The 22787-nt window shown below is 38.3% G+C and overlaps 1 protein-coding gene across 6 annotated transcripts in view; it reads left to right on the forward strand.

Annotated features, from left to right (window-relative positions):
- The window catches only part of Ccdc158 (coiled-coil domain containing 158), a 77969-nt gene that overhangs the window by 38218 nt on the left and 16964 nt on the right, over positions 1 to 22787 (forward strand). For 4 of the 6 annotated variants that reach the window (XM_070012316.1, XM_070012317.1, XM_070012319.1 and 1 more), the window contains 8 exons: positions 750 to 1232; positions 4139 to 4328; positions 6506 to 6658; positions 10430 to 10542; positions 13531 to 13689; positions 14624 to 14716; positions 15212 to 15337; positions 21580 to 21740. In XM_070012316.1, the coding sequence (XP_069868417.1) occupies positions 750 to 1232; positions 4139 to 4328; positions 6506 to 6658; positions 10430 to 10542; positions 13531 to 13689; positions 14624 to 14716; positions 15212 to 15337; positions 21580 to 21740 (1478 nt within the window). The remainder of the gene's footprint in view (positions 1 to 749; positions 1233 to 4138; positions 4329 to 6505; positions 6659 to 10429; positions 10543 to 13530; positions 13690 to 14623; positions 14717 to 15211; positions 15338 to 21579; positions 21741 to 22787) is intronic. The other 2 variants (XM_070012318.1, XM_070012321.1) reach the window with 1 other exon arrangement.

The raw sequence follows: 22787 nt of genomic DNA on the forward strand, positions 1-22787 counted from the left end.
GGTAGAGCGCTTGCCTTGCATACCTGAGGCCCTGGGTTCGATTCCTCAGCACCACATAAGCAAAAACGAAAAAAGCCAGAAGTGGCGCTGTGGCTCAAGTGGTAGAGCGCTAGCCTTAAGCTGAAGAGCTGAGGGACAGCGCCCAGGCCCAGAGTTCAGGCCCCGTGACCGGACCCCTTCCCCCAAAAAAAAGCCCCACCCACATATATGCAAGCTTCTCAAAATGTGAAAGCAAGCCAAGGAGATGAAGGCCAAGCCACTTCTCTGTTTTGTTATCTCTCTTGCACAGGAAGAAAGATAAAGTAAATGATAGGAGGTTAGAATCCTACCCAGAGTATATGAACATTGAATAAAACTATTATTCCTTTTTTCTTTCAGAGAAAAAATTATGGAGAGATGGAAGAGAAATAGAATATAATTGCAGTTTTCAAGCTTACAACCCCCTCCTCCCTATTCCCAGTGCTATTTAACCTAAAAGTAGTATAGGAAATATCATCAGAATCCCTAGATTCTTACCCTGCAAACCATTCCAGAGCGATATTATTTTATTAAGGTTTTCCACTTGTTCTAACTGACATGTGTCAGTCTTACACATTTTGTTGATCTGGAGCTCTGACAGCAAACAATTTGAGCTCGTCTGCCTAGACAATCCAACTCCTGATTTGATGTTTTAGAGTTAACCTGTCATATCTCTTGAGCCTGCCTGTACCTGTCCTCCCCAAACTACAAACTGTTTTCTTTGTCATCAGATGGCAGCAATTCAAGGGAAGAACGAAAGTCTGGAAAAAGTGTCTTCTCTGACTGCACAGCTTGAGTCTACCAAGGAGATGCTGCGCAAAGTGGTAGAAGAGTTGACGGCCAAGAAGATGACCCTAGAAAGCTCAGAGAGAACAGTGTCAGACCTGACAGCTTCCCTCCAGGAAAAAGAGCGAGCCATTGAGGCCACCAATGCAGAGATCACCAAGCTTCGCTCCCGGGTAGACTTGAAATTGCAAGAGCTTCAGCATCTGAAAACTGAAGGAGATCATCTTAGAAATGTGCAGACGGAATGTGAGGCTCTCAAGCTTCAGATGGCAGAAAAGGATAAGGTGATCGAGATTTTGCGCCAGCAGATTGAAAACATGACACAGCTGGTTGGCCAGCATGGACGAACTGCTGGTGCTATGCAAGTAGAAAAGGCTCAGCTGGAGAAAGAGATTAATGATAGGAGACTGGAACTGCAGGAATTTAAGGTCTGTTTAGTTTCTGTGGATTTGGCTTCTGAAATTTTTTTTTTTCTCATAAACAAGTTTGATGTGATTTCCTGAAAAGAAGTTAGGGTACCTGTGATCTTCTGAAATGGAAAGTATTTGTGTTGGTTTAGTATGCATGTTGTTTGAAAAAGGATGCATTTTTCTTTTATTAATTTCATAAGGAGTAGATGGAGCTGGGTGTAGTGGTGCACACGTCTAATCTCAGTACTTGGAAGGTGGATGCAGGAGGATTTTGAGTTACATAGTAGGACTCAGTCTCAAAAAACAAACAGAAAACTCCAAACAAAACACAAAAAGAAATACATGGCTTTAGAATGGTTCAGAATTGCAGGTACAAAAGAACAATAACAACAACAACAAAAACAATCAGATGATCCATCTGCTCTATGAAGTCTTTTTTTTTTTTTTTTTTTTTTTTGTCTTTTCTTTTTTGGTACTGGGGATCGAACCCAGGACGTTGCACTTGCTAAGCAAGCGCTTTGCCACTGAGCTACATCCCAGCCCTAGTCTTTTTTTTTTTTAAATACAAGACTAGGACTTGGTATCTGGCAGGAAGCCTAAATAGAAAAACCCAACAACCTATTGAGTTATTATGAGGCTTTTAGACATAAATATATATATATAAGCTGATATAAATACACATTTCTAAAAATATGTTTGTTTTCTGTGCATGTGTATGTGCATGTGTCTATGTGTGTGTATTTAAGAAGCAGTAACACACACAAAAAAAAGAAGCAGTAACACATTATCCATACAATACTACAGATTTCAAAAATCAGGGTACATATCTTATTCATCCTTATATTTTCTGCTCCATGTCTTTGTGCCTTATCCCCAGAAAGTCCTTAGTTAAAATTCCTTAAATTTAAAAATAATTGAAGCATTTTTAAACTTTAGATGTGCTAAGTTTTCTTTCTGGTGAGTAATAAGATGCAAATCACATAAACTTTAGATGCCAACAATAGATTATTATCTATCTTATGGAAATAAGATCATCATATAAAAATTTAAAATTTTGGGCTGGGAAGGTGGCCCAGTGGTAGACTGCTTGCCTTGCATACATGAGGTCCTGGGTTTGATTCCTCAGCACCACATAAGCAGAAAAAGCCTGAAGTGGTGCTGTGGCTCAAGTGGTAGAGTGCTAGCCTTGAGCTGAAGAGCTGAGGGACAGCGCCCAGGCCTAGAGTTCAGGCACCACAACTCCCTCACACACACACACAAATACACACACTTAAATTTTTCTATTTTTTGCTTGATTTTATACATATATGTATATTTAAATGGCCAGACTTACCACAAAAGTGCTCAAAGCTTTTTAGTGGCCAACCCTTCAGTGAAAACTTTGGATAAGTTGGCATGCAGAGCAAAACATATAGGAAAGAGGAGTTAAGTGTTCTGCTTTCTAGCCTAGAGGCATTTAGGGAGCAATGAAAAGTACTCCAAAAATTAAATAAATTTAACCTTCCAAAAATCTTCATGAGGGAGACATTACTAATATCTCATTTTACAGATGAGGAGTCAGAGATTGAATAACTTGTTGGGAAGCAACACTGCTTTGGGTCTTGATCCTAGTAGTATATGAGGTGTTATGACTGTGTAGGGGCTCTAGGTAAGAAAAAGAATCACCTAGAGGCCTGTTAAATTTCTGAGCCCCATTCCAAGTAGATCTAGAGCCTTGTCTTTCAGCTCCCAGAAGATGTTATACTGCTGATCAAAAGCATTCTTATGAGTTAGAGATCTCAGAGAGTTTGGATCCCCATGATTTGAGTGGGCAATGAAGGCATCAGAGAGAAGTTGAGACTTAGGCAAAATTAGGCAGAGAGGAGGAAGGAAGACATTTCAAGCAAGCGGTTGAAGCTCAGCCTATAGGTCAGCCTGGAAATAATGTTGGAACTGTTATAGATATAGGGTAGAAAGGAGGGATGATGTGAAAAGGTAGTGTTAAAAATTTGATCTGACTTAAGTACATAAAAGTAGAATGGAAAGCATAAAACTGATCTTAGTTCTCAAATATGGACAGAACAGAGCAGTAAAGAAGAGAAGCCCTAGAAGGGTCATGTAAAGACTCAGGCTTTAATATCTCATCCCCTTCCCTTAACAATCCAGTAAGGCAAGAAGAGAATCATAGCCTTAAAATATGTGGTTTTGCTGGTGCTAGTGGTTAATACCTATAATCCTAGGTACTCAGGAAGCTGAGACACAAAAATCACCATTCAAAGCCAGCCTGGGCAGACAAAGCCTTGAGACTCTCGTCTCCAATTACCCAGCAGAAAACTAGAACTGGAGGCATGCCTTATGCAAAAAAGCCTAGCAAGACCACAAGGTCCTGAGTTCAAACCCCAGGACCAACACAAAAAGAACACAAATTTTGTGGTTCTTCTTCTTTGGGCTAGGTACTGTTCACAATGATAGCCAAGAAACTGAGGGAACCTTCTCCTGATAACTACAGCTCCTAGAGCTGGGCCTTTACAAAGAAAAGACTAAATGTCCATCATCTCTTTTTTGCTGGGGCTTTTCCTCTCCAAAAAGAAAACCACTCCTCTTTCTTCTTTGCTGGGGCCTTTCCTCTCCACTACTTCCTGTACCTTCTGTTATGGTTCTATTAATTTATGGTGTTATTAATTTCTCAGACCTATACATTCAAAATTTCAAAGTTGGATATGTCTTTTCCATTCATTGTCCCTGAGAATTCATATCTAAGTTAAAAGTGAAATGTTCATTTTTAGCCAGCTACTGTTGATGTTTTATAATAGAAGTCACACTTGATGTCCTGAGAAATAACAAAACTTCTAAATGTAGATAAGAATACTTATGACATCATTCGTTACTATACCTATTCATAGTTTTTACTTTACTCTCTGTCCTTGTATTTGTTGTATATTTAGATTTTGAAAGATAAGAAAGATGCCAAGATCCGGGAACTTGAGGCCAGAGTGAGTGACCTTGAGCTAGAGAAGGTGAAGCTGGTGAATGCAGGCTCTGAGCGGCTCCGTGCAGTGAAGGACATCAAACAAGAGAGAGATCAGTTATTAAATGAGGTGAAGGCTAGTAGGAGTGAATTAAACAATCTGTCAGGTATGTTGCTTCATTCACTTCAAATTCTACTAAGACATCGGACCACTGTACAGTAAAAGCATGGACCCTGCCACAATTACAAAAAAAATCTCATTTCACATGACAAATACAAATGCTTATGCTGCCCCAGTGGAAGATTCATGACTGAAATCCTTAGAGTTCTTCATGAAGAACTTCCATGTCTTATTCTCACTAATCACTAACTTTAGTTATTCCTCTGAGTCCAGGAAATTCTGTACTGAGTTCCCAAGAGAAAGATGAGATATCTAGATTCTAGGCTTCCAGAAGGAAGGCAGGTGTTTAGCATAAATCTTATTATTTGCATAGTTCAGATTTTATGGAAATGAAAACTTGAACCTTTTGAGTCACATAGCTTTATTAAGTGCTTAATGAAGTGATGTGTTGAAAGGAGAAATCTAAGACCTTATATTAAACTCTAGGTCATGATTGGCATGATATGGTATCATATATTTCACACACACACACACACACACACACACACACACACACACACACACACACACACACACACACACACACACACACACACAGTAGCTACAGAACATTTACTATGCTAGATGCTGTGAAAGGTCACAGAAACACCACAGTGAAGCTCACGGTCTAGTGGGGAGACAGCCCTATCTATAATGGGGTTACAAAAAAAAGTGTCAGTTACAGTGGAAGTATGCTGGATTAAAAAAAAGCACAGAGGATAGAGAATTAGCCATCTAGAAGAAATGACATGTGTGCCGGATTTGGAAGTTTGGCAAATGAATGAGGTAGGACATTTCAACCAGAGAGAACATTATGAGCAAAAGCATGAAAGCATGAATAACAAATTGTGACCTAAGAAGTATTCATTGAAACAAAAATATAAAGAAATGAGGTAAAACCAGACAATATGGAGCCAACAGATATTAAGTAGGAAATTGGCATCAGATTTTCTTTTTTCTTTTTTTTTTTTTTTGGGGGGGGGGTCCGGTCGTGGGGCCTGAACTCTGGGCCTGGGCGCTGTCCCTCAGCTCTTCAGCTCAAGGCTAGCACTCTAACACTTGAGCCACAGCACCACTTCTGGCTTTTTTCTTTTTGCTTATGTGGTGCTGAGGAATCAAACCCAGGGCCTCAGGCATGCAAGGCAAGTGCTCTACCACTGAGCCAACTTCCCAGCCCCTGGCATCAGATTTTCTAAGACCATGGTATGTTAAAGATGTTATGTTAAATCAGTGAAAGGTATGGCAAAAGAGTCAGACTATTAACCAGATAAGGAAAGACTTTGGGTTGGTCTCAGGAAATTTAATGACTTAAACAAATGTTGTGACAGTGAGAATGGAAGAAGAACAAAGAATTAAGAATATTTTTGGAGGTTGGATCAACAAGACTAAGTGATTGGAGAGGTTAAGTCTAACTTTGAGGTTTTTAGCTTACATATTTGAGTAGTGGTAGCAACAACTGAGCGAAGGAACTAGGGAGGGAACCAACATAGGGGAAAACTTTGGTCATATTCAGTGTGAAGCAGTAGATATTGACATGGAAATATCTAGAGAGACAGAATTGGATTTTTGTTCCCTTAGTATACAAATCTATATTATAAATCAATAGATGGATATGGTGGGAGTTATAGCATATTAAAAGATGAATTTGTATTAAGTATTTTGATAGGTATTGGAGATGAAAAGATAAGGCAGAGAAAGAGAATACTTCAGTGACAGAGTGTTTGCTTAGCATGGGCAAAGCCTTGCGTTTGATTCAGACATCATGAAAAAAAAAAAGATTAAGACACATTACAGTCAATTAAAAATAAAGGCTATGGTAGCCTTAGTTATTTACAGTGTGATGGAAAGTCATCCATCTACAGATATAAGTGGTGGTAAAATCTTGTGATACATATGGTCATCCAAGAAGGTATAAGCTGAAATAGATATGAGGTAATTACACTGGTTGGGGGAAAATAATAAGAAGTAGAGGACTAAAAAGAAACCAACTAAAAAGAAGAATCCATCAGATCCCCAGAAATGTACAAATACATATTCTTTTATAATAAATGAAATGTAAGTAAATGAATTTTCCAGCTTCCAAAATTCTGTGATCAATAACTTCTGTGATCATTAATTGCTAATAAAATGTGCTTTCATATAAATGGGTAGGAAAAAATAACCTTATTATTAACTATTATATAGAGGACTATGAAGTCTTAAAAAGGAATTTTCGAAACAAAAGTGAAGAAATGGAAACTACTACAAATAAACTGAAAATGCAATTAAAATCTGCACAGTCTGAACTGGAACAAACAAGGAATACACTAAAATCTATGGAAGGATCTGATGGTCATGGTATGTTCTATTAGATCTGCTCCTTTTTTCATCTTTAATGCCATCATTTTAGACTTTTTTTTGCTAGTCCTGGGGCTTGAAATAGGGCCTGGGCACTGTCCCTGAGCTTCTTTTGCTCAAGGTTAGTGCTCTACCATTTGAGCCACAGCACCACTTCCAGTTTTTTCTACTTATGTGGTACTGAGGAATTGACCCCAGGGATTCATGCATGCCAGGCGAACACTCTACCACTAAGCCATATTCCCAGCCTTCGTTTTAGGCTATTAAAACACAACCCAGATGCATTGCTTCCCAGCTCTTTATAGTCCCAAATAATATGGGAAATAGGCAGCAATACATATCAATGCTAGATGTTGGGTAGCAGTATTTCTACTTAATGGTTTAAGGGAAATGCCATACTTAATCTGTAATGCATATGAAATCTCTAGATAAAAGAATCTTGCTCTTTCCTGTGGCTGTTTCAATATTTTCTAGCAAATGAATGCCTTTAATGTTAACCAGTCATTTTTAAGGATATAAATTCAAGTTACCCATAATTTTTTTTTTTTCTTTTTTTTGGGTCCAGTCAAGGGGCCTGAACTCTGGGCCTGGGGGCTGTCCCTCAGCTCTTCAGCTCAAGGCTAGCGCTCTACCATTTGAACCACAGCGCCACTTCTAGCTTTTTTTCTTTTTGCTTATGTGGTGCTGAGGAATTGAACCCAGGGCCTTAGGCATGCAAGGCAAGCGTTCTACCACTGAGCCACCTTCCTAGCCCCACCAATAATTCTTATTACATATTTTGCCTGTGCATAAACTGTAGCTCTATGGCTAATTGGTAGCTCTTGAACTACTAGATAGAGTGTCTTGTCACCACATACTGTTCCCTTTTTATCTTGCTGGTCATACTATCTACATAAGTATTTCCTCAGTGACATTAGGACTATTATCATTATCTTAATGACATAAGGTTGTCTCCTCTTTCCTGTCATTCATATCATTGATATGACTATTAGCTAGCAATAAAAATTGATAATTACCAAATGTTAAACAGCAAGATATAATTATTATAGTAACTTGGGGCATTAGAATGTTGAAAATGGGAAAATGTTAAATTTAAACCAAAATAAAGATATGGCAGTTATTTTTCAGTAGGAGCTAATTTTCTTCAACAGATTTTTTTTTTATTGTGAAAATACCATACAGAGGGGTTACAATTACATGGGCAAGATAACAAGTACACTTCTTTTTTGGGGGGGGGGGGCGTGTCTAGTCGTGGGGCCTGAACTCTGGGCCTGGGCGCTGTCCCTCAGCTCTTCAGCTCAAGGCTAGTGCTCTACCACTTGAGCCACAGCACCACTTCCGGCTTTTTTCTTATGTGGTGCTGAGGAATTGAACCCAGGGCCTCAGGCATGCAAGGCAAGCGCTCTGCCACAGAGCCACCTTCCCAGCCACGAGTACATTTCTTATCAAGCATTGTTGCCTCCTCCTTTGTTTCCCTTTCCCATCCCTTCCCATACCGCCCCCTACCCCCAGATTTTCTTTATATATATCATCAAAGGCCTCCTTCTCTTTTGTTTGAATTTTCAAACTTTTCAGATTGCCTTGCAGGCATGAGTTTGATTCCAATCACTCAAAAATTATTTTTCAAAAATTGTTCAAGTTTTTTAAAAGAATATTTATCAAATTAAAGTATAATATTTGGGGGCTGGGAAGGTGGTTCATGGTAGAGTATTTGCCTTGCATGCATGAGGCCCTGGGTTTGATTCCTCAGCACCACGTAAGCAGAAAAAGCCAGAAGTGGCGCTGTGGCTCAACTGGTAGAGTGCTAGCCTTGAGCTGGAGAGCTGAGGGACAGCATCCAGGCCCAGGGCCCCACAACTGACAAAAAAAAGTATAATATTTTTCTGTTTCTCAGTATTTTAACCCTAGATTAATGTTTGCCTTAACAGCACACATTCTAAAATTGGAAAAATACAGAGATTGCTATATTTCCTATGCCAGAATGACCTACAAATTGTGAAGGATCTCAACAATTGGGCATTTGGCTGGTTAACACTGAGAAAATGATGGGGTTTGGAAAGGTTACTAAAGAGGCCCACTTGGGATCTGTTCCCCTACTTCACCAACATCTCTTTCTCAGTGTCTTGAGCATCTACACAGCCATCCCAGTCCTATGAAAATTAATAAATTACCTAAGTAATCTCTGCATTTGCATTCAAATTATTTTTTTCCATTGGATTAAATCAACTTAAAAAGATTATTCTGGGAAATGACCTCTGAAGGCCAACGATGGTCCACTTAATCAGACCAGAATTCTAAGTGGTAGGCAATTATATCAGACTTTGGATCTATTAATAAATCAATGTATTAACCCCTAGTCTGACAGATTATCTGTAAGAACCACATCTTGTTAATGAGAAGTCAGACCTTTCATTCTCTATTTTTTATAATTGTCTTCAAATAGTTGTACTAAAGGATTTCTTTTCTTTTCTTTTCTTGTTTTTGCCAGTCCTACAGCTTGAACTCAGGGCTTGAGCATTGTCCCTGAGCTTCATATGCTCAAAGCTAGTACTCTACCACTTGAGTCACAGTGCCACTTCCGGCTTTTTCTGTGTATATGGTAATGAGGAATCAGACACAGGGCTTCATGAATGCTAGGCAAGCACTTTACCACTAAGCCACATACCCAGCCCCAGGTCTTCATTTAATATGATCATTTATATGTAAAATGCATCTTAACCAGTGTCACCCCTTCCAGCACTCTCCTGTGATATTGTTTATAAAGAATGGTACATTTTTCTTTTAATCTTCTATTCTATAGTCCTATTTAAAGCAGTGTCATTTTCAAATCTTTCTTCAACTGACTTAAAAAAATACTTTCTGACTTTGAATTTCTAAGTAAGGAGTAGCTTCATCGATCTTTTCAGTGGTCTACCATGTTCTGAGTACTCTATGTCTTGTACCCATCTAGAACATTCTCACTTTATCAACAACTTTAAAAAAATAACCACATAGGCAGGTGCCAATGGCTGATGCCTATAATCCTCACTACTCAGGAGGCTGAGATCTGAGGATCACGGTTCAAAGCCAGCCCAGGCAGGAAAGTCCATGAAACCCTCATCTCCAATGAATCACAAGAAAACCAGAAGTGGCACTGTTGCTCAAGTGGTAGAGGGCTCACCTTGAGCTGAAGAGCTCAGGGACAGCACCCAGACCCAGTTTTCAAGCCTCACAATGGACTACAAAAACAGAAAAAACAAGCCACATACTATCTAAGACTGAGACTGTTGTGAATATCAAGCCCATCACAACCCTGGGAATGAAAAGTGAATAGCTTTTAATATCATTAGAACCTTAAAAAGATCATTAATATTTGATGTCTTATGTGGTACTTTAAATATGAGTATCTGGAAAAAACATTTTAGTAAAATATGTATATACATTTGCTGCAAGTATGAGTTTACTTGGTATCATTATTACCATTGGATATATGGCAACTTCTGGATTAATGAAATTAATTCCATAAAACATCACCATATTTTTTTCTCAATTTAGAATCTCTGGGTAGTTACTTAAAATTACTGTTTCTAATATTATGAATCTCAAATATACTTTTCTGTGATCTTTTCCTTGAAACTGTCCAGGTATCTCAGAGACTCTTACTTATCAGCTCATAAATTAAAGTATCATAATTAGCATTGACTATAGTAGTCTCAAAATTTAGAAACTTCATTGTAGTTGGCATCTTCTCTCTCACTCTCTCTCTCCCCCCACCTCTCTCTCTCTTTTTAGCTATGAAAGTGGCAATGGGGATGCAAAAGCAAATCACAGCCAAAAGAGGGCAGATTGATGCCCTTCAGAGCAAGATCCAATTTCTGGAAGAAGCCATGACAAATGCAAATAAGGTAAGTCTCTGCCATAGTGAAGGAAACCCACATGTTCACTGATAAACATTCTATAAGACAGAAAATAGGGGCTGGGAAAGTGGCTCAGCGGTAGAGTACATGCCCCTTACGCATGAGGACTTGAGTTCCATTCCTCAGTACCACATAAACAGAAAAGGCCAAAAGAGGCACTGTGGCTCAAGTGGTACAGTGCTAGCTTTGAGCTGAAGAACTCAGGGACAGCGCCCGGGCCTAGAGTTCAAGCCCCACAACCTACCGAAAAGAAAAAGCAGAGAAAAAAAATAGCAGAGATATTAGAGTAACTGAGAAAATGAGGGGAAAAGTTCTCAAAGGAGCACTGGAACAGGATCTTGAAAGATAACTAGTGTTTTCAAGAGGCAGGGAACAATTATAAGCAAGGGTCAGTCAGTTTAGATATGTGTCAAATGTTTCCTGACACCCATGTACTGTGCAGTGTGTTTAAAAACAGGGCTTAAAGGAAACAGTGGAACCAATTACATGCATGACACAGAAAAATAGGAAATTAATACAGTAATACAGTTTTAGACATTAAGTTGTTAAGAAATACAGTATATCTGTAATCCTTGTTACTCAGGAGGCTGAGATTTGAGGATAAAGGTTCAAAGCCAGCACAGACAGGAAAGTCCATGAGATTCTTATCTCCAGTTAACTACCAAAATGCCAAAAATAGAGTTGTAGCTTAAAGTGATAGAGCACTATTCTTAGGCACAAAAATTCAAGGGCAAGGTTTAGACCCTGAGTTCACGCTCCAGGATTTCCACCTCCCCCCCAAAAAACAAACTACAGTAAGTGACACTTAATCTTGAAAAAGACATGAAGTTTATACACAGAGGATTACAGCTGTGTGTTATTGAGAATGTGTGGAGGGAAGGTTTTCTATAACACCAAATGTGATTAGATGTGGCTCATAACAAGGAAAACTGAGGTGGCTGGCAAATGTTGTTTGCTCTTATGATTGTGTACCCCCAGGCAGCTCTGTTGAGGGTAATACAGTTTTCTGCATTGACTTAGCATTCCTTGTGAATGAAACTGCTTATCAGCAAACATGAAATTTGTATTACACTTCAATATTATATGATATCAATAATTTTGGAGCAAATTTGCATTTTCAGATTTATAACAACAGACTATAATAAGGTAAGAAAATGAATGGCATAAACAAAAAACAATAAAGCAATTAAAGCAACCTGCTAGTTTATTTCCCCACAGTACAGCCTAGAATACTTTAGACTGCAGCTAAATATTTACAATGTGTACATGAATTTCTGGATCCTTTCATTGTAGAGACTGACCTATTTCCTGTTTGTTCCCATTTCCTCCCTTCTTTTTTCACTTACCCTCTTTTTTTGCCTTTGGGAGCCTAGAGCAGTTTTTATCTTCCTCAATAGTACTGACTACTTTAAAATGTTACTGTCAAAAAAAATTTTAAAAAGCCGGGCGCTGGTGGCTCACGCCTGTAATCCTCGCTACTCTGAGGATCGCGGTTCAAAGCCAGCCCGGGCAGTAAAGACCGTGAGACTCCTATCCAATAAATCACCAGAAAACCGGAAGTGGCGCTGTAGCTCAAGTGGTAGAGTGCTCGCCTTGAGCTGAAGAGCTGAGGGACAGCACCCAGGCCCAGAGTTCAAGACCCACGACCGACAAAAAAATAAAAATAAAAATAAAAAAAAATAAAAAAATAAAAAATAAAAAGTTACTGTCTCAGGGGCTAGGAAGGTGGCTCAGTGGTAGAGTGCTTGCCTTGAATGCATGAGGCCCTGGGTTTGATTCCTCAGCACCACATAAGCAGAAAAAGCCAGAAGTGGTGCGAGGGCGCTAGCCTAGAGTTGAAGAGCTGAGGGACAGTGCCCAGGCCCAGAGTTCAGGCCCCACGACCGACAAAAAAAAAATGCTGTCTCCCATCACAGAGTCTACAGTAGACATTTGCGAAATGAATATTCAACCATGAACCAAATATTTTAAGTAAATGTATCTTCTTTAAATCTCTCTTTAAATTTTTTTTGGCAGTACTAGGATTCAAACCCAGGGCCTTGTGCTTACTATCTATCACTTGAGCCATACCTCTATCTCAAATCACTTTTTATTTAAAATAAATTCAGTAAAATTGGGTAAATGATTACTTAATCCTCATCTACCAAAATGGTTTCTTTTTCTTTTTCTTTTTTTTTTTTTTTGTGAAAATACTGTACAAAGGGCTGGGAAGGTGGCTCAGTGGTAGAGCGCTTGCCTTGCATGCCTGAGGCCCTGGGTTCGATTCCTCAGCACCACATAAGCAAAAAAGAAAAAAGCAGGAAGTGGTGCTGTGGCTCAAGAGGTAGAGCACTAGCCTTGAGCTGAAGTTGAGGGACAGTGCCCAGGCCCAGAGTTCAGGCCCCATGACCAGACGCCCCCCCCCCAAAAAAAAAAATACCGTACAGAGGGGTTATAATTACATGGGCAAGGTAGTGAGTACATTTCTTATCAAGCATTGTTGCCTCCTCCTTTGTTTCCCCTTCCCATCCCTTTCCATCTGGCCTCCCTACTCCCCCCACCCACCGCCCTGCCAAAGTTGTAAAGTTCATCGTCTTGTACATCTCATTGTTGCAATGGGTCCACCTGTATCCCTATTTAAACAATTTTTTTTTCCCTTCCCCTCCACAAATTATACCAATATCAAATACAGTGAAAACGGGTTATATCGTGGGGGGGGGTTCTTTTTTTATGACCTAATGATTTAATATTTTGTATATTTCACCAGAGATTTGTTAAGACTAAAAAAGAAGCAATAATAATCATGATGAAAGCAGAAAATATGTAAGAGCATAGGTTAGCAGCTCCCATAGTTTAGCAACAACTCAGAAGCAGTTAAATAGAATAGGAGTCAAATCGATCTAATTCAGAGTCTTTTAATAAATGTTTTATATTCTCATCACCTCTTAGCATCTACATTATCAATTATCTCTGATATTTTCTCCTCTATAATAACAGGAGAAGCATTTTCTAAAAGAAGAGAAGAGTAAACTCAGCCAGGAATTGAGCACTGTTGCAACAGAAAAAAACAAGATGGCCGGAGAACTGGAAGTTCTGCGGTCTCAGGAGCGCCGCTTGAAAGAAAAGGTTGCTAACATGGAAGTTGCTCTTGATAAGGTATTATTAACTAAATATATAAGGTAATTATCATCCAAATAATAAATTGATAGAATAGTTCTGAATGAAGGGTATATGTAACTAGGAACTGAATCTGTCAACCTGTATTATATATCAATCACCTTGTACACTGTGAAACTATACACTATAGAGGAGGCTCTTCTGAGTTTGAGAAACATGACATGGCTGTGAAGCATATGTTTTGCTCAATTACCTTTTTTAGGCTAACATACTCACAGGAACAGTAGGACATGAGATAGAAGAAATTCTTAATATGTCCTTAGTGTTTGAATAAGCAAGACCACTTCCAGGAGCAGCTAGCCACCAAAGAATGGCCTGGGAAATAGGTAGGATGTAGCCTTTTTAATGTCAGTAAACTGAAGTAATGCTAATATCTGTCCCTTTCTAGGGTCCAGAAAACACAACTTAAAGAAGGGCAAAGACAAGTGGAACTATATTATCCTTGTGATAGATTAGTGATGTCTGTCTTCCTGTTGCCTAGAAACTCTGGGAGCCTAAAACTAAACTAAATCCAAGTCTTCATTTCTAAGAGCTTTCATGGTTAGACAGTCTGTGATTCCACTATGAAGGCCCTGTTTCTTGAAACATGTAGTATTAACTCAAAGAATTGAACTTGTTATTTTTATATGAACTTTTATGATTTATTAATATGGAAGATGGACTCCATTCCTAGATCATTCATTCTTTTGAGTATCTTCCACAAATTAAATTTTATGAATTTTGTGTATAGGCTGAGTATGCAAAGAATAAACATACACCCTTAGTTTACTGAAAAAAAAACAGACAACTAATTGCAAAGTGGTAAGCTGACGGAGATTGTGGGTGTCCTTGAAGAGATAGCACACTTGCAGGTTAATGAAATAAAAGTCCATAAAGAATAAAGCATAAACCACTTATGGTTGCTTGATCGTAGGCGTCTTTGCAGTTTGCAGAATGTCAAGATATAATACAGCGCCAAGAACAAGAATCTGTGCGCCTAAAACTTCAGCACACTTTGGATGTTAAAGTAAGAGGTTTTTCATCATTAATAATTGTTTATGTGCACTTTTCTTAATGTACTTTACATTTAAATGTACTTTCACTATTATATGATACTAACAATAATCCTTTTTATTTATGATAACAAGTTGAAACACCACACGTTATCCTTACTTGACAGTAAACAACTTAAACAAGTTTCACAAGTACTTCCCTTGAGAATACCCAAGGGAAATTATTCCCGCACAAGTTCAAGGAGTGCAAAGACCCAAAGAACTAGTAATGTGCGGCTTGTTTGAGGAATAGCAAAAGTAATGTAACCTACATGACAAAATGTATTTTTAGAAAACTAGTACATTTTACACTGAAATGGATGTGCTTTTAGAAATACTCCTTAAAGTTGCTGACATATTTTAAAGTCTCAATAGTGGATATTGACTGAAATTTTAAAATGTATTTTAATTTTACAAAGCTTTATTATTGTGAGTTAGCATTATTTCTTTATATCTGTATTGCTTGCCAGGAACTTCAAGGACCAGGATATACCTCAAATTCTTCAATGAAACCACGCCTTCTCCAGGCAGCATCTGTTACTCGCTCTCATTCTAATGTGCCATCTTCTCAGTCTACTGCCAGCTTCCTGTCACATGTAAGGAAACAGTCTTTAGTCAATAAGCAAATGATGTCATTTGTAAATAATTTTACATTGAGGGACATTTCACTAAAAAATTAGCTTATTTTTAACTGGAACTCTTAATTACTAGATTTTATATTTAGACATCTTCCTAGAAATCTACTAAATCCAGACAAATACTTCTTACACTATTAGATACTTTCTGGGGAAAACAAAAATGAAATATTCATTGGTATTAATGCCAGCAATAATTACCAAGGTAAATTACTTAATAACATTATATTAATTTCTTTTGTTATTATATCACCAGCATTTTCTGATTACAAAGCAAATGTTAAAGGCTGGCAATGTAGCTTAAATAGTAGAGTAACTACACAGCAAACACCAGGTCCTGAGTGCAAATCTTAGAACTACCAAAAATTAAACAAACAACAGAACAGAACAATTACACTTATCAAAACAAACTTGAGAAGGCTGAAGTAAACATCAGCTCAAATGCTGTGGGCAACTGGTGATAGGCATAACAACTGGTTATATGTTATACATTGTGTTCAAACAAATTTGTTTATAGTAAAAATATATTAATCATAAGCTAGTTTTCTTCCCCTTAGAGTAACTCATAAAACTTGTAGTTTAATTTTTCATATTTATAGAACAAAAGAAAAAAATATGCACTGTGTGAAATCCAGGCTTGTTTCCTCTGAAGATGTGTAGATTCCTTATAACCAGTACTTGACTCTTAACTCTTCCAAATGAGACTTATACCATATGTCTCACATGAAGATAAGTTTCACTACTAAAAAGTCCTGTCTTATATGGCAACATGATCACCAGTACTCTTCCTAGTTATCCATATTACTCGTTATTATGCCTATACCATTCAAATGATAAAATTGAAATAGATTCCTTTCACAACTTAAAAGATGTATTCACTGAAAATAATTGAACATTCTATTAAGAAGTAGAATACTGCTGGTGCTGGTGGCACACATCTATAATCCTAGCTACTCAGGAGGCTAAGATCTGAGGATGGTGGTTCAAAGCCAGCCCAGGCAGGAAAGTCCGTGAGACTCTTATCTCTAATTAACCACCAGAAAACAAGAAGTAGAACTGTGGCTCAAAGTGGTAGAGTACTAGTTATGATCATGCAAAAGAGCTCAGGGACAGCACCTGGTCCCTGAGATCAAGCCCCACAACCAAAAAAAAAAAAAATAATAAATTAATGATATTAAAAGTTCAGGATAATTCTCTTTCTCACTGGAATTGAGAAATGGCTAGAGGAAAGACAAGAAATATATTCCTTTTAAGTATTGTAAAACTATATTATTTTCAAGACATGTATATTTAGGCTGGAAAGATGGCTTAGTAGTAGAGTGCTCGCCTAGCATGCATGAAGCCCTGAATTCGATTCCTTAGTACCACATACATAGAAAAAGCTGGAAGTGGGCTGGGAAGGTGGCTCAGTGGTTGAGTGCTTGCCTTGTGTGCATGAGGGCCTGGGTTCAATTCCTCACCACATAAGCAGAAAAACCAGAAGTGGTGCTGTGGCTCTAGTGGTAGAGCGCTAGTCTTCAGCTGAAGAGCTCAGGGACAGTGCCTATGCCCAGAGTTCAGGCCTCACGACCAACCAAAAAAAAAAAAAAAAAAAAAAAAAAAGCTAGAAGTGGTGCTGTGGCTCAAGTGGTAGAGTGCTAGCTTTGAACAAATGAAGCTAGGGACAGTGCCTAGGCCCTAGGAGTGGCAAAAAAAAAGTCTCTGTCTCTCTGTCTCTGTCTGACAGTATATATGTCTGCCTCTCTGCCTCTTCACACACACACACACATATGCACACATACATGAAGCAGCAAAAAAAGAACTGTATTTTCCAAATAGATTGCTGATAATACTTCATATAATTACTTTCTTTATAAAATGTTCGTTGTAGGACTAGGGATATAGCTCCATGTTAGAACAGTTGCTTAACATGTATAAGATCCTGAACTTGGTTCCTAACACCAAAATAAATAGAAAGATGGATAGACGATATCTATGCATGTATAGGCACAGATACCTATAGAAGGAGATGAAGAGAATCAGGAACCACAAAGGTGTATAGGTATATGTTCCTATATGTGCATATATTTACATATATACATACATGCATATATCCACATACATGCATATATATATACATATGTGTATATGTATTTGTGGAATATAAATGACTGTGGGTATCATGTATTTCAGAAGGTGTGAGTGGGAGGGCTTTGACCTTCCTGGCGATCTACCCATGGAGCAGAGAGGAGACCCTGGAGGCTCAAAGTTTTGTTAGCACGCTGGTCTTTGGAGTCACTCCTTGCAAGGGAGGATGAGGCTTCCATATCTTTAACTCTTCAGTGCCTCAGATCCCTCCAGTGGCACCTTCACCAGGCATTTTAATCACAACCACTCAACTCCATGGGCCACTAGGGTGATGACCATGCCCAGGCTTTCAGTGAGTGCCTCCACAGAGAATCCTAAGCCTCTGTTTCTCATATCTGCCAGGCATCTTCAGCAGCCTTCTCTTGCATCTAAGCTACCAGCACAGTTCGCAGCTTAAAATTCTTCCTGTCAACCACATTTTGTGATCAGCTCATACCAGAATCGGTGGCAAGGTTTACCAATATTCCTTTAGCCCATGATTGTCCCTTATCCTCAGGCTTCCAGAGTGACTCAGTCTCCAACAATAGGCACCCTCTCCAGATGACATCAATCACCTTCTGAGGTAAGGGGAGCAGATAGAATGCCTTTCTTTACCAAGGCCAGCCTAACATATTAGAGTAGTCACTGTCTCACAAATCCTTGTAATAGAAATTACAGCTTTTACAATGTGTGGGACTTATCCTGCAGCTAGAATTAGCCATCTATTGCCAAGATGTATTTTACCTTCTAATGGAGTCTTCAGCTTTACCCTCCCCGTCCTGGGAGTTGAAGGTCAGAACCCTTCTCTGCTTTTCTTCTGCTGATTTGTTTTCTCTGCCTTTCCTTTGTGGTTCCTGATTCTCTTCTTTCTTTCTTCAGAATCTGGTCTCTTCGGTTATCAGAACCTTCTCGTTCACTGAGTAAACATGGTAGAAGTTACTAACCCACTATGGTTTCCTCTACCTCCTTTTTCTTATTTTTTATTTGCAAAAAGTAAATGTGGTTCACCCTGTTAGCCACTCAGAAAACTGAGATCTGAGAATCTCATTTCCAAGCTAGCCAAGGATGAGAAATCTGAGACCAGCCAAAAGCCAGACATAAAAGTATAGCTCATGTGGTAGAGTGCAGCCATGAACAAAAAAGACAAGCAAGAATTTGAGATCCTGATTTCAACTCCTAATATAGGAAGATTGGCTTCTTTCACTTAGTAGCATACATTTAAGACTTTACAATGTATATTCATGCCTTAGGAACTAATTAATTTTAATTGCTGAACAACATTCCATAGTATTGATGTGCCATAGTTTGCTTAGCCATCTCCTAAGAAGAACATCTTGAATAAATCTCTATAAAAATCCATGCACACATTTTTATGTGGATATTAGTTTTTATTATGTTTTTATAAACACCAAGAAGCATGATGGCTGGCTTCTATTATTTTATAAAAAACCGCCTATCTGACTTCCAAAGTGACTGTTCCATTTGTACCCTGTCACAGTGATGAAAGTTCCTGTTGCACCACACCTCCATCAGTATTTGCCATGGTCAATGTTCTGGATTTCAGCCATTTTAAGAGTTTTTTTTTAAGTTTTTTTTAAAGTTATTTTAATTTTTTACATTTTTGTTCTATGGTTGAATGCAGAGACTCATGTATGCTAAGCGAATATTCTAACCATTCTTGTTTTTAATGTTATATTATCCATTTTTGCATATGCTTATTTACCATCTATACACATCCTTTAATAGAATTTCTGTTCAAAACTTTGGTCTACTTAAAAAAATTGGGATGGGGCTGGGAAGGTGGCTCAGTGGTAGAGTGCTTGCCTTGCATGTATGAGGCCCTGGGTTCGATTCCTCAGCACCACATAAGCAAAAAGAAAAAAAGCCAGAAGTGGCACTGTGGCTCAAGTGGTAGAGCACTAGCCTTGAGCTAAAGAGCTGAGGGACAGCGCTCAGGCCCAGAATTCAGGCCCCACCACCAGAGGCCCCCCCCCAAAAGGGATGTTTTCTTATTGTTAAGTTTTAACCGTTTTTTTATGCTTTTTACCTTTTTAGGTTTTTGCTATTTTAGATATCAATTCTTTTGAAATCATCCATTTTATTTTTGTAAAATTAGTATACATTAGTTACACAGGGAGAGATTTCCTTGTGACAATTCCACATACATGTACAATATATTCCAATCAGTCTCCTTTCCTCTTCATTCTCCCTTATCCTCTTCTCTCCTTCCTGAAACAATTTCAACAGGTTTCATTGTTTTTCGTGTATGCAAACAATGTACTTCAACCATATTCATCCTCTTCCACCCTCCTTATTAAACCATCCCCTGACACTAGTTCCTACCCCTCCAATAGAGACTACTTCTCTTTTCCTGCCCCCAACCTCTAGGAGATCACAGCTTTCATTGAATTTTTATGTTGTTTTCATATATAGTTACAATGTATTTCAAAATTATTCATCCTCTTTCTTTTTCCCTTTCCTATTACCCTTTTCCTCCTAAGTAGTTCTTTAGTTAGATTCATGTTCTACATTTATCCATATATAATTACGTATGTATATGTATATACATGTCCAAGAATGTGTTTATCTTTTAAATCTAGCCTCTACACTGGAGTGAAAACTTACAGTATCTTGTTTTTCAAGTTTAGCTTTTCTCATTCAGTCTAATGTCCTCCTAATTCCATCTACTTTCCTACAGATGACATGTTTCATTTTTATTTATGTCTATGTAATATTTAATAGTATGTGCATATATACATATACATGATAAATATATTTATGTATATATATATATATATATATTTTTTTTTTTTTATCAATCGTGGTGTTTGAACTCTGGGTCTGGGTGCTGTCCCTTAGCTCTTCAGCTCAAGGCTAGCACCCTACCACTTGAATCACAGCTCCACTTCCGGCTTTTTTCTAAGGAATCGAATCCAAGGCCTCATGCATTCAAGGCAAGCACTCTACCACTGAATCAACTTCCCAGCCTCATATTTTTTATTTATTTATTTTTATTTAGTTATTTATTTTTGTCGATTGTGGGGCTTGAACTCTGGACTTGGGGGTGCTGTCCCTGCGCTCTTCAGCTCAAGGCGATCGGTCTACCACTTCCGGTTTTCTAGTGGTTTATTGGAGATAAGAGTCTCACGGACTTTCCTGCCTGGGCTGGCTTTGAACCTCGATCCTCAGATCTCAGCCTCCTGAGTAGCTAGGATTACAGGCATGAGCCACTGGCGCCCAGCTCCATATTTTTTTTTATATACATGATAAATATATATGAAACATAGATGTGTGGGTATCTTTTGGGTATATTTACTACTCAGTCTTGTGGAGTCAACAAACATACCAGAAAATTGAGAGTTAAAAAATAAATCAGAGCCGGAGGCTGTAGGGCTCACACCTGTAATTCTAGCTACTCAAGAGGCTGAGATCTGAAGGTTATGGTTCATAGCCAGCCCACTCAGCAAAGTCCATAAGACTCTTACCTCTACTTAATCACTAAAAACAAGTAGTGGTGTTGTGGCTCAAAGCGGTAGGGTGCTAGCCTTGAGCTAAACAGCTCAGAGATAGCACCCAGGCACTGAGTTCAAGTCCCACACTAGCAAAAAAAAAAAAAAAGTAAATCAGTCCCAGCCCAGCAGAGCGGCTGATGCTTACCATCCTAGCACTTGGGAGAGGATCAAAGTTTGGGTGCCAGCGCAGGCAAAAAGAATGTTTAACCCACAACAGGGTATTGAAATTATTTTGCCTAGGTGCAGCTGAAAATACATAATCACATGGAAAGGATGTTTATAGTATACTGTTAGAATTAAAGATACATGTGTGATCTAGTACATATGTATGTGTATACAATACACACCTATTTGTCTGTATATACATATATAACTTAGGTTCTGTCTGTATATACATATATAACTTATGATCGTCTACTGATTATTAATGGTCGATTATCCCTGTACAGGAAGATTTCAGATTATTTTTATTTTCCTCTTCTTTTTTTACCATAATTTCTGTTTACCAGTTGAATTATTTTGTACAGTAAACAACATACAACTCTGAAAAATAAGTGTCATGTTTTACACATTGTTTTATTTCAGCACTCTATGAAGGGAAGCACACTGAAGGAAGATCCAACAAGAGACCTGAAACAGCTTCTGCAAGAGTTGAGAAGTGTGATCAATGAGGAGCCAGCCGTGCCTCTGAGCAAGGCTGAGGATGATGGGAGAACACCATCTCTTGGAGCCTTGAGTGTGGCTGTGTAAGATTTGCTCAGAATGAGAAAGCTCCTCTCAGAAGTGGTTCACCATTAAGTTTCATTTTTTACTCTCTGGGAAACAAAGGGAATCTGAAGTTAACAAGAAAAGCAATATCAAAGTAGAGGAGTTATATAAAAGAAAATACTTGATATTAAGAAAAAATAATATAGCCTCTATTCAGAAATAGTCAGTGTGAGGTGTTATTTACCTTATATTATGTAGTAATCTGTAATCCCAAGCAAGTTTCCTGCCCATATCACAAGAACTAATTCTGACAGGTGGGACAGTGTTTATGTATCCCATTTCACAAATGAGAAATAGGAAAAAGAGGGGCTGGGAAGGTGACTCAGGGGTAGAGAGCTTGCCTTGCATGCATGAGGCCCTGGATTTGATTCCTCATCACCACATAAGCAGAAAAAGCATGAAGTGGTGCTTTGGCTCAAGTGGTAGAGCACTAGCCTTGAGCTGAAGAGCTGAGGGACAGCGCCCAGGCCAAGTTCAAGCCCCACAACCAACCAAAAAAAAAGAAATAGGAAAAAGAAATAACAAAAGTCTTAACAGTTGATTTGGGTTAGTAAAGTGCTTCAAGTTCAGAGCACCTACCTTACAAGTGGACCTGAGCTCAAACCATAGTACTGCCACCCCCCCCCCCAAAAAAAAAGCTGATTCAAATGGTTGATTTATCTGAAATACATAGTCCAGTAGTACAGCTGCTGAAGCTCTGAGAACCACATAGGTATAAGCAAAGAAGAAAAGTCTTGGTTCCCTATTATTCATTACAGTGACTTCTATCAGATTAATAAAAGGTCAGATATGAAAAGAATCCAACCAGCTTACTAGATTCTCCATGTATATATACCTGCAGAAATCAGTGATATCTTCATATTTTTTCAAAATAATGCCTTTAAATTTTATTTTATGTTCTCACTTAGATTAGCTTATGTTAAAATATTTTAATATGATAAAATTTATTTTTAGCATTGAGGCCATTTTTATATCAACTTCTCATTATATGGAAAATAAAGTCATACTTTCTGAAATTGTATATA

This window comes from Dipodomys merriami, unplaced genomic scaffold (genome assembly GCF_024711535.1).
Source record: "Dipodomys merriami isolate MVZ:Mamm:240054 unplaced genomic scaffold, mDipMer1.0.p SCAF_9, whole genome shotgun sequence".
NCBI lineage: Eukaryota > Metazoa > Chordata > Mammalia > Rodentia > Heteromyidae > Dipodomys > Dipodomys merriami.